Here is a 13,256-nt window from a genome sequence, read left to right on the forward strand (position 1 = left end):
TACTATAATTTAAGCTTAAAACTTTTCAAATATTTACTTTCCTTTTTGCAATATAAAGGTGTCATTGATGTTAATTATACACACATATATATGTATGTGTAATATATCTTTGTATGCGTGTATATTTATATATGTACATGTATATATGCTTGTGCATATATTTATATTCAGTTTATTACCATTTTTGATTTTTCTCAAAAGAGGAAAGCCAGTTCTGTCTAGCAAATCATAATTATTTCAGCCTTAGTACAAGACTGCTGGATCCGCCTATACTTTTCTGATGCCAATGGGGATTGTTAGACTGAATAAGGAACAAGAAAATCGATTTTTTCATGACTTGTTCATTTAATCATGATATGCATCAGTGATTTCAAGTGTCAAAGATCAAAATAAGAAAGGGTCAGTTATCAGAAGCTATAAAGAAGTTTCAAGATGCAATTATTTTTCCCTCTAATCTCTTCTCATTTTCTGCCTTATATGCATGCATTTCCTTTCTCTTGTCCAGAAGTCTGTTACTGTAAAAGTGAATATTTATTATGTGCCAGAGATGTGCTTCCTGTGGATTATTGCATCTGATATTTTGTACAACCCAAGAGATGGTCCATACTTGTATCCCCATATTGCAGATGAGACAACTTGGCACAGGGAAGGAATTTATCCAAGGACATCAAGCTAATAGAAGGAATTTATCCAGGACGTAAATCCTGGTAGAGCCAGGCAGTTTAGCTTTAGAGACCTTTCTTGAATGAAGCACTATCTACTCTGGGGATGGAGAGGAGGGTTCAAGGATAGGAGGGAAAGAGAAAAATGTTGAAAGCATTTTGAAAAAGCTCATCTGTGGGTTCTGATACAAGCATCTTCTCTACTGAAAACAACTGAATTCTGAGTATAGTATTCTATAATTGTCTTAGAACATTTTTTTTTCATTTGATACTTAGAAATGTATATATTATTTGGACATTTGAACCAAGTAAATTTCTTTTTTTTTTTTCATCCTCAGGATTTCTGATTCAGGATGGCCCTTTTGGATCTTGTGAAAATAAGTACTGTGGTTTGGGGAGGCACTGTGTAATCAGCAGGGGGACAGGGCAGGCTGAATGCGCCTGCATGGAACTTTGCAAACGGCACTACAAACCTGTGTGTGGATCTGATGGAGAATTCTATGAAAACCACTGTGAAGTGCACAGAGCTGCTTGCCTGAAAAAACAAAAGATTACCATTGTTCACAATGAAGACTGCTTCTTCAAAGGTAAATGCAGGGTGAACCTAAAGTGTCACTCTGTTTCTTTCCTATCTCAACTAGTGCCTTTAAATATAAATGCTAGCACAATTTTATATTAACAAATGTCTTAAAAGGGAATGGAAGAAAAAAAAACTCAGCTTAATTAAACCAATAAGCAGTAGTGTGCGGAAATTTACATGGATACAATTCTGATATTCAGTTATGAGAATATAGCTGGCTAAAACATGACTCAAAATTTAATATAGCTTCCAGCATTGCACCATATGGCTTCCCAATCAGGGATTATCTTAGGGACACAGGGTGGCCAATTCACACTACAGGCCAAATCCACCCAGTGGAAAGCACCTGGAGTGGAATTGAGGGAGGAGTGAATGCCAAGCCATGCTGTGATAACATTTCATTACTTCCTGATGAAAAACAATGGTTTCAGTTTGCACCACATAATTCAAATTATATGGAACTGGTAATTGCCCACTGAAATAACTACAAAGAACTGATGCTAAACTTAATTAGTGAATCTGAGATGACAGTAGTTTAAAATTTTAAAGTGCTGGCATTTACTTTCATGTACTTGAAAATCATTAGTTTATTGAAAATTAGTAATTTGATGTTATTTTAACATGTGGTATAAATAAATCAGTGAACAGCTTTAATATCATGTATTTATTAATTTGTTGTTTTTTGTTTATGGCTTTGGGAATATTTTCTTGTTCACAGTCATGACTTACATTGAAATTAGTGACTTAAATATATAGATGGTCCATCATTCTAATAGGTCAATGATCAACCTTATTTCTAATCTTCGGTCAATACGGTCAATACCAAGTCCCAGTTTCTCAGAATGTCTCTGAAGTGGGCTTACACTTACAAACATGTTTGACTGCTTTATTCCTAGCTTAAATCTATGGTTGAAAGTTAGTGTTACTATACTTCATTTATCTACCTATTAAGGAAAATTGAAGATTTAAAGATTATCTTTTTTCAAACTTGATAGAACAAAATATTATTTCTAAGGCATTAAAAAAAAAAAAGAATACACCAAACTTTTCAAATGATACAAAATGTAGCCATTGTGGCTACTAGAAGCTCTTTGACATAATTGAAATAAAATTATATGCATAGTTTACTTACCATAGTGCACTATCTGAATCTAAATCTTTAAGTGCAGAGAATTTTATGATACTAGATTCTCTTTCTTTTACAAGAAGAATAAGAGATGGCTTTGGTTTCAAATTCAATTTATTTCCCTTTCAGTCAAATCTATTTTTACAATTAGTTAGAATTGCTTCTATGAACATTGTGCTTTGATACTCATAGACTATTTTTTCTGTCATTTTTACCTGAGATGGTACAGTGGAAATTATACTATTGAACTAATGCATAACATTATAAAATTATGTAAATGATATGCAATATGTAATCACATAAATATTTTAACTTAGAATCATATTCTCAAACTGAGGTTTTGTTCACTTGACACCCAGTGATTGATTATGTGGAAGCACATGATATTAAATACCATGTGAGGAAATAATCTGTTATATTTAAAGTCCTGCTTTATAGCCAGATGCTTAGACATAATGCCACATAATATATAAATCAGTATGACATAAATGAACAAGGACATAGATTACCTTCCTTATAAGTTTACTTCATAAAACAATACTTTGAAAAACTTTTGTCCTCCAGATTTATATTAAGCGTATTTATTAGATCTGTAGTTGCTTCAAAATACTTTCTCATCATACATAGTATTAAAATTCCATTTATATTATTGAGTTATTTACCAAGGGTTGGCATGCTTTCCAGGTCTCAGAAATTGTGGGTCTTCTGTTTGCTTATTTGTTTTGGTGTTTGTTAACATACAACTTACTCATTTCAGCAGAAACATTATTTCAGTACAAAAGGAGTAAACAATGTAGAACAAACTAATAGATTGCCTATCTTATTAGTGTGCATTTGGCCAAGTTTGGGATATAAAAGCAGATTCCATAAAGCTTAAGGACTTACATTGTTATACCTAAAATTAATTCTGTGATTGTGAATTATATTTTCTGTGGCATTTCAGTGGGTTATATTGCTTCCTATAAAGGCTCAATGGAAAAAACAAATCAAAATATTAAGTTCGAGAACTGCAAAATCTTATATGTAATTAGATATTTTCAAATAGAATATTGAAACAAATCAAAGCAAATAAAATAGAAAACACATTTTGCTACCTTTAGACTAACAAAAGTTGATTGTGAAAACCTTTGAATGGGGGTAAAAATATGAACCTATTGGCCAGATCCAGTTTAGGACCTATTTTTTTAACTAGTGTTTTATTGGAACGAAGCCACACATTTGTTTAGTGCTTTTGCACTACAAAGGGAGAGTTGAATAGCAGTGGTCACAGAGATCTTCTGGCCCCAGAAGCCTGAAAGATTTTTATCTGGATCTTTCCAGGAAAAAATTTTAACCCCTGCTTTAAAAGATTACTGGGATCTTAAAATTCATTTTAAAAATATTAGTATATCTTTACTATTCTGTATGTTCTTAACTATCTTGATGAATATAGAGTTTTACATATGTGATAAAATTGAATAAAACTAAACACACATACACAAATGGGTGCAAATACAATAGGAAATCTGAGTAAGATCCATGGATAGTATCAAAGTTAATATCTTGGTTTTGATGTTGTACTATAATTTTTCAAAATGTTACTATTGGGAGGAAGTGGGTAAAGGATACATGAGATTTCTCTGTATTATTTCTGCCAATTATATGCAAATCTACAATTATTAAAAAATAAAAAAGCTTTAACAAAAAGTAAGTACTAGAAAAATATTAGAAAATACTTGAAAATGTTTTAATAAAGTAGGATTTGTATTATTTCTTATTGATTTATACCTAAGATAAGTCTCATTTGTTTCATATTGTGAATATATCAGATTTGTTTGGCATTTACATTTAAACTTATTCAAATAAATTATATTTGTACAATCAGGTGCATCGGTACTTTGTTTTAAATTTACAATTAAAATTCAGGTTAAAACATATGCATCTATATCAAAATATTTTTATATGTAACTATATGTATTATTTTCTTTGTTATTTGTGTTAAATATTGAAGTGCCTCTGTAGTAATCTCAGTATTGACTATTATTGGCTCTTAAATGTACACATGAATTTACCAAGAATTTTTGTTAGTGATTTATGATTTATGGAACTATCTAAAACGAACAATATCCTTATGAATATAATATTTTTCTAATTTATTTTTATTCATATTCATTTGATCATGAAATAATGGGCTATAATAAGATGTAGAATATTGCAGCATTTGTTTAGTGTCATTAAATACTTTGTGATGACACTCAACATAAAACATTCTGTTTGTATATAATGTTTAGCTATTCATTTTTGTGATAAGATGATTCTGCCTTAAAGTCATTTCCCCTACAAAGGGTTTTCTAACTGCTGCAGTTCACATCATCCTTATAGCAAGTACAATTTCCTCTCACCCTGACACCAGGTCAGTCCGTCATACAAAACATCTATACTACTCAGAGGGTAGATGTAAGCTGGAGTAAGAAACTCAAGATATAACCTATGCCAAAATGAATAGAGAACTAAAACTTTTATGAGAAAGTCAATTGAACAGAAACCCTTTTGCCATTTACTATGCTGAGAATGAAACTGCTGGAAAGGCAAATGTTCTGTGCACTTAAATGTGCATCACAAACGGTAACAACTTGAGAAATACGGTTGTTACAGCTATCTGTGTGCTATTTGAATGAGATCTGACATTATTTTCTTTTTCTTTGGCATAATCTGAAGAGATTTTCGTATTTTGTCTTTTAATTGGTTATTTTACCTGATTTTTTTTCTTTTTTCTTTATCCATCTCCCCTCCTTTTTTTATAAGAAGGGACTTGTAGAACTTAGACCTAAAAACTGGGCTGCCAAGAATATTTAAAAATATATCAGTGAAAGGCATGTGCTAACCTACATGTAATTATGTCCTTTTAGGTTTTTATTTATTTTGAAGGGATAACCTTGTAAAGCTTCTATTTTATATTTACAGCCTTTTGTACCACTTTAAGAAAAATAGCAATACAAATATATATTATATATAATAATATACACAGCATATATATATTTTATGTATATATATACTCTGAAAACTAATATCTACATTTTTATTTGCTTGTTTGATTTGTTTTGTTTTTTAGTCAGTATCCAATTGAAACTGCATATTGATAGTAAAATTAATAACTTGAATTATTAAATTAATGATAAATTTAGATGAGCTCTTTTGAAGCCAGAATACTGACACTTAGAAACTTTAGTTTCTCTGAATTCATTTAGTACTCACAGCATCAAAACCAATTTGATTAATCCTTTAAGTTTTGGTAGATTTATGTTAAATTTTTTTGAATTCAGTGATGTGAATTTTACATATTTTATATGCATACCTGCCATTTATAGATAAGTAGTAGCTAGACAATAGATATTATAACTAATATAAAAATGATCTAAAATAAGTGATTAATATTTAGGGTGACTAATCACTTTTTTCTGGGATTTAAAAATTAGAATTACTAAACAAATATATTTAAAAAACGTGATACCATTCGGGCATGGTGGCTCATGCCTGTATTCATTTTGGGAGGCTGAGAGTGGAGGGTCACTTGAGCCCAGGAGTTTGAGGTTACAGTGAGCTATCATGGTACCACTATTCTGAAGGCTGGGCAACAGAGCGAGACTCTGTCTCAAACAAAGAAAATATTACTGGATACTGAAAAGGTGGGAGAGAGAGGAAGAAGTGGGAGTAAAAGAGAGGGAGAGATGGAGAGGAGTATGGTGAGAGGAAGATGGTGAGAGAATGCCAGTAGTAGTGATAATAATACTAATAATGATAAATTGGGTATTATTTATTTGAAAACTTTCACAATATTATATTATTAATTCATCATAATAACAAGCCAGTGTACCTAATGAATATAAGCTTAGTGTTTTAAAAATGGCTTGTCAACATTTATACAGTAAGTTAATGCTAAACTAGGACAGGAACCAAGGACTTCTGGCTTCTCATTTAGTGTATATATGTTCTAAATATCTCTGCTTAAGGTTACAATATCATAATATCTTACTTGCCCATGTGCCTATGTTTTTCTTTAATAAATTTTACTTTTAATAGTGATTTTCATGTGAGCATTTGACATCATTTAGCAACAATCTTCTCTCTATAGTACTCAAGAAGATTAAATCATGCACTTAGCATAGTTCTTGGCCAATAGAACACAACATTAGTGGGTTTAAGACTGGAACTTCAATAAATGTGGAGATTTGATTGTAATAAATTTGCAGACTTCAGTCTGTGAAGTCATACATTTTCTTTAGGTTTATATTCAGTTATAGCCTTGCATCTGGTCAAATTATAGAACTAAGTTTGCCAGATTTTCTGATTTTAGATAAGTATATTAAAAAAAATAACTAAAATGAGTTAGGAAATATATTTGTTATTGATGGACATTTGAAAAACTTTGACTCATCATCACCTTTCTCATTGATTTAGTGTAGGTTAATTTTATCTTATACCATAAATAGAATATCTATTAGATCTATAACTTAATGCCATTTCACCACCCAAATACTCCTCCCTTCTACACACACAAAATATCTTTAGGGATTATGAGGTGGGTTTTTTAATTGCATTTAATTTCTGTCAAGTTGTCCTCTATGACATAGGACCTAAATTTAACTTTCAAATATTTGATTCGTCTTATCTCCTTTTGTTCATTTTCAGGCTATATCATTTTATTTTAGTTTCAAGTTGTAAAATAAGTATTTTAGCTTACTATTTTATTTTATATGTATGAATATTCCATTAATAATTATGAACACAATATTCAAAAGTGACAGGAAAAAAAACAAGAACATTTTATTAATTCAAATAATTTTTCTTCTACCTTAAGGAAATTTAAATATTCTTTCAGTTGTTACCTTCCACTAACATTTTTGCTTATCATGTTCATTTTCTCAGTATCCTCTTTTCAAATGCTGAATGTGATATTTTTATTACTTACAAAATATTGAACAGTGAAGAACTTATTTTACAATGGTTAATTTTCGATATAGTTGATTTTTCTTCTTCCATTTTTTTGCAAAGTAAAGATGATGAAAATTTTCCATTGAGTACACTCAATATATATATGTATATATATATCATTGAGGATAAACTGTTCTAAAAAATACAGTTGAAAATTGTTCTCTATTAATATGATTTATATTTTACTTTCAAAATTCTTTCTGAAGAGCAACCACAGATATTTCAGAGAACATCTGAAAACTTATTATTGATAAAAATTTAAAATAAAATGAAAAAACTGAAAAGCTTTGCATGTTATCATTCAGGTAGTTATGTGAAAAAAATTTGGATGGAATCACATATTAAATAAGGAAATTTGGCACTTTCCAGCACACTGATAATAGCAATGTTGCTTGTTTGATACACGTGAAGCAAAATTTAAGGAATGTCTTTGAGTCTGTTAATAAAGACTTATATTAATTTAATTCAGTGGTATACAATTAGTTTGTTTTAGTTCAAGATATCACCTACTCTAGCTATAAATTATTTATCAGTCTCATGCTTACAATGGAGCTTCAATCTATTGGTTACTGTGTGTTTAGGCAGACATTCCACATTTCATATATTCCTTTATGTGATAATTACTTAAAGGACTTGTTTCCATAAGTTCCTCTTATCAGTATATGAATTTCTAGTAATTGTATGAGGTTTTTCTAAAGGTACTTCCTGAATTCTGGACATGAGTTGTAATTACATTTTTTTTGATGCTTTTAGGTTTTGGTCATACCTAAAGAGCACACATATGATTGTCAGAGTTCTTGAATAGATTCGCTCTCCAAACTAATATGAACTAAAGTCCACAATATGTAAAAAGAGTATTGAACTACAATTAAATTATAGCTTAAATAATATGTACCCCAAATAAGATATTTAGCTCCATTTTTCATCAAAATTACAAAAATCCGAAATAACTTATAAAGAAAAGACAATTACAAATTGGTCTAGTGTAAAACTTTGTGGTAATGATGGACATTCCTGAATGGAAATTTTTCATTTTGTTCATTTCTAACATGAATCCATAATGACTTTCAAATATCCATAACAATTTTATATAGAGATATAAAAAGTGGACTTATGGTCAATTCAAAAAACTGATACTTGTTTCCAAAGGTTCAATTATTCAGAATAACTTAATTCCCAGATACATCTTCTTTGTTGACTATCATTTATTTTAATTGTAATATTGTCATTTGAAGCCCATAGGCGAAAGTGTAAAAGTATGTCTGTATATCTGTATATAACACTTAAGGTCGGGTATAACAACTTGGTTGCCATTAGGTGACAGACCAGGAAGAAGACAAAATATGACAGGAAGCCAAATCATAATTTACATTTGAAGTTAGAATAATAAATTAAGAATATTGGCAGATTTTTCAAAAAAGAAATAAAATTGTTTCTCTAGTACACCAGATAATAGAAAACATTTTCAAGGTTAGACATAAGCTGTGTCAGTGTTTAAAAATTAAAGTTCTTTAGTATGAAGAGGCAAGATTGAAGTAGAAAGGTCAATTAGGAACTTTTTGTACTTGTCCAAAAGAGATGGAGATGATGTTGGTTTCAACCAAGATGGCAGAATTGCTGCTGGTCAAATGTCAGATTGCCTAACCTTATTTGCCGTGGATTGAATATGGAGTTCATGGTAATACAAGAAACTAGCTAAGCAAACAAGGTTTGGGGATCCATTTACTGATATAGAAAACACTGGTATTTCCTGCATTCGTAAATGTCTGTGAGGAGAATATGCATGTACGTACTCATTTAAGATTAGTTAAATTTGAGTATCTTTTAGACCAGCAAAAGAAAATGTCATATGTGCAATTGGATCGGAGTGTGAAAATCAAGGGAGAGCTCAGAGCAGGGGACTACATTTATGATTGCTTATATTGATTAACGGGCAAGGCCAAGGGACTGTATAGTTAAAATGAAGTAGAGAATGAGTGAAGACTGGGAAGAAAAGAGAGCTGAGGACATAACTGGAGTATTTCTCTGGAGTATTTCCACCTTCAGAGGTCACAAAGAAGAGGAGAAACAAGCAAAGGAGATGAGTATGTAGTCACCAGAGATAGGAAGAAAACCAGAGAATACAAATACACAGAAGCTAAGGAAGAAAGTCATAGGGAAGATAGAGTGATGGGCTGAATTGAATGTTGCCGAAATCAAGTATGATGAGGATTTGGGAAATGAACATTGATTTGAAAGGTTAAGGCCACGGTTGACTTTGGTAAGAGATGGTAAAAGAGAAAATAGGAGCTGAGGAAATGAGATAGCATAGAAAATTCATTAGATAAGTTTTACTCTAAAAAAGGATTAGATATATGCATATTTATTTGGAAGGAGATTCAGATGAGAATAAGGAAACAGACAAAGAAAAATTATCAGGTAAGAAAAATAAGAGGTAATTGTAAGAGTAGAGCCTTTGAATACACTCTGGAGGATGGGAGTCAATGCACAAGTGGCAGATTTAGTTTTAGGCGAGAGTGTGGATGATTCTTCCATTAAACTGAAGGAAAGGAAAAAATAAGTGCTTTCATGTGCAGGTATCTGGGCATGTTTCATGGTATAAAAATGTGCTATGTCATCCGATTGCTTATATTTCTCAATGAAATAAGAAATGAAGCATCAGCTTCAAGTAACAGATGTGAAGGCTTTGGAGAGATTTGAGGAAGGGAAAAAGTGTGAAATAATAAACAAAAAGAGAGAGGGAAAAGACTAGGGGAACATAATAAAAATTCTAGCAGATCTGAAGGACCATGTGACACCACTGCTCACAAATTTAAAGTGAGAATCATCTTTCATAGCTGTGTATTTTTCTTACAATAGAGTTAGTTGCATATATTAAGGCATTGAGTAGTTGAAGAACTGGATTTTGTTCATACATACCTATCTATGATATGAAATATGCATATACTTTATTTCAGTAGATATGCTGATTTTTATTTTTCCAGATAAACTATAACTGAACAAATGACCCACAGCCCTATTTGCCATCTCTCTTCAGTTTACATCTATGCCTTTTAGTTAAAATCATTAGTCATGGAATCTGTTTAGACTAGTAAGCCAGGCTGCACATTTCCTAGGCATCTGGAAAGCAATATAAGTTTACCGTAGCTGCTTAATTTCAATGGACTTTCCATCTCTGGTCAATAAGCAGTTACAAAAGTAGGCATAGTGACAAATTACATAATTTGTCACATATTTTTTTTTTATTTTGGACAAAAAAAGACTATTGACATATAACTCTCCAAAACAGGGTATCGATGGGCAATTATTTTGAAACATATCTAACACACCATCACTTTTTTTATTAATTCTGTAGGCAAACTGTAAGTCAACATTACTGAGAATAGCCATTGTGCTGAGGTTGCACTTTGACAAATGAAACTACTTTATTGCAAGTTATTTAAAGTTTGAGGCAGCTAAAACATTTACTACCTAATATTTCTATAGTGAAACATTTCACTTTTGTGTTTGTTTTAATTAATCAGCTTCGAAACATGTTGGAATATAGATTGATTTAATTAATGTGGGTATGTGCCAAGTTGTTGACATTGAATTCATTTTTTTAAATAATTTTCCCTAAATAGGAAGAAAGTACTATTGAAAAATCGAGAAAAATGCATGAGCATTTGATGAATTTAATAGAAGTTTGGTATAATTAATTGAAAGGAACAATTTTACATATTAATTTTATAAACTGATTAATTTTATAAATTCTCAAAATGCTACATGCTTGTCAAAAAGACTTCAGGTAATAATTCATGTAGAATATCTACTGAAATAAAGTATATGCATATTTCATATCATAGATAGGTATGTATGAACAAATATTATTTTTTGACTGTTACTGATAATCATCTATTGACATCTAACCATGTGGCAGATCCATTCTTGAGACTCTGTCCAAAAATGGAGGTATGACACTGTTCTCACTTGGTAGAGATGAGTGGATAGACGAAGCAATTCATGCCCAATGATTTTTTTCCCCATTACAGGAGTGTCTCATTCTTTTAGATTACCTTAACATCTATCCCTGATATTCAGCGATATTCAGCAATATTCACTGAATATCAGGGATAGAAACAAAACTTTTGGGCAAGGAAAACATTTTTCCCATAGTATATGTGTGTCTTGTTATAGCCAATCATTATGCGTGGGCATTCAGTTTTTTTCTCTTGACAGTTTATTAATACCGAGTATGAGGTCCAAATCAAAAGAGAGAAGCAGGGATCCATGAGAACCATACTTAGGAGCAAATGATTTAATTAAATTAAGAAAACAGCAGCATAGAAATTGGAAAGCAATGTGTGGAGAATTAATTGTACCTTTCATCACACATGTTAACTTGCTGCAGCTTTGAGAGATACTGTATATCATTTTAATAAGTAGGCACTGTTACTTAATGAGAACTCTTATCTTCAAACTTACAAAGTTTACTCTAACAACCTAAAGAGATACTGATCATTCACCTTGACTTTCAGATAAGTTAGTGAGGTATCGGCAACAGTGTTTCTATATGCAGAAGTTCATTCTTGTATTTAAACACCTAAAGAACCTAGCATAGTGTATGTCAGATTATGACTAAAGTGAATATTGTAAGCAGGAGAAAAACTTTGGAACTGCTCGTTTGCATTGTATCTATGTGGTGCCTTCATCTATTAATACTTCAAAAAAAGCACAGAATATTAAACAGAGAGCTCTAGCTTTGAGGTGTTTTTATGCCCTATTAAAACTCATAATTTTTTTTGCATATCCTCACATTTATTTATTTTTAAAACAGACTCATGTATGTAAATTGTGTATATAAGGCAATAAAGCTAATTATTTTTTAACTGTTTCTTGAAAAATGTACATAGGTCCATATCAATTGTATTTTTAATAAAATATGAAAGAGCATGTAGGTTTGTATAGAGTGTGTTTTCCAGTATTCAGAAGAGAAAGTATGGCATTTATCTGTGACAATAGTCTACGCAACATAAGAGTGGGATTTGGGGGTTTAATTAAATTTATGTCAAAGTTACTTTCAAATCCCGGAGAAAAATATGCCTGATGAACATAGCGCATGTTTTGGCCTTTAAAGATTTTAACAAGTGGAAACATTTACATGACACATTGGCACAGTCTCCATAGCTCAAAAATAGCTAGTATATGGCACAGCAACAGCTTTGTTCATTAATTCCATAGTAAACATGCACACCAACTCCTGTGTAAATTTGTCACTGCTGTGTCTGCATCTACTGGAAGCCTCAGGCATGGAAGCAAGTTCCATTTAAATATATCTATAAATATATGAAAGAAACATTACCATGCCCTTTCCTAATTATTTGAATATATAAATAAATAAATAAATGAAAAATAAATAAATGCAAATCTTATCTAGACATCTACACGTTATCTTATAAAAAATATTTGCTATATTTGACTCCAGATCATTGTAAATATTTATAAAATTTACCTCCAGATACTTGACTTTGTTATCCAGAGGCAAATCATTCTCCCAATTCTGCTCCCTCTCTGCAAATAGTAACCATTTCATTGCTGTCTGAGACCTGAAAGCAGTTAACCCTGACAGAGATACATACTTATAGTGTGGCTTTGGGAAGAGGCTGAGGCATAGTCCCCATTTACAATCCAGTTTCATCACTTTGTTTTTGTAGAAAAGTTCAAGAGAACCAACCTGTTAAGTGCATTAAAAACAGCCTTTCTTCCAACTTTATTTTCAATTAAATGAGAACACTTTGCCCCAGCCTCTAGCTATTTCAAAACCTTGTCTTCTTTTTACCAAACTACTTCACCTGAATCCCATTGTCTTTGTGATTGCACTGCTGCCATTTTTTCCTCCTTCTGGAGATGTGTGTGATTTTTTTACTTCCTCTCACCA

At 31.3% G+C, this 13,256-nt stretch overlaps 1 protein-coding gene across 4 annotated transcripts in view; it reads left to right on the forward strand.

Annotated features, from left to right (window-relative positions):
- Positions 1-13,256, forward strand: part of FSTL5 (follistatin like 5) — a 696,991-nt gene that overhangs the window by 235,071 nt on the left and 448,664 nt on the right. For all 4 annotated transcript variants that reach the window (XM_012735602.3, XM_012735603.3, XM_012735600.3 and 1 more), the window contains exon 4: positions 1,001-1,249. In XM_012735602.3, the coding sequence (XP_012591056.1) occupies positions 1,001-1,249 (249 nt within the window). The remainder of the gene's footprint in view (positions 1-1,000; positions 1,250-13,256) is intronic.

The sequence above is a fragment of the Microcebus murinus genome, chromosome 15 (genome assembly GCF_040939455.1).
Source record: "Microcebus murinus isolate Inina chromosome 15, M.murinus_Inina_mat1.0, whole genome shotgun sequence".
In the NCBI taxonomy this organism is placed as follows: domain Eukaryota; kingdom Metazoa; phylum Chordata; class Mammalia; order Primates; family Cheirogaleidae; genus Microcebus; species Microcebus murinus.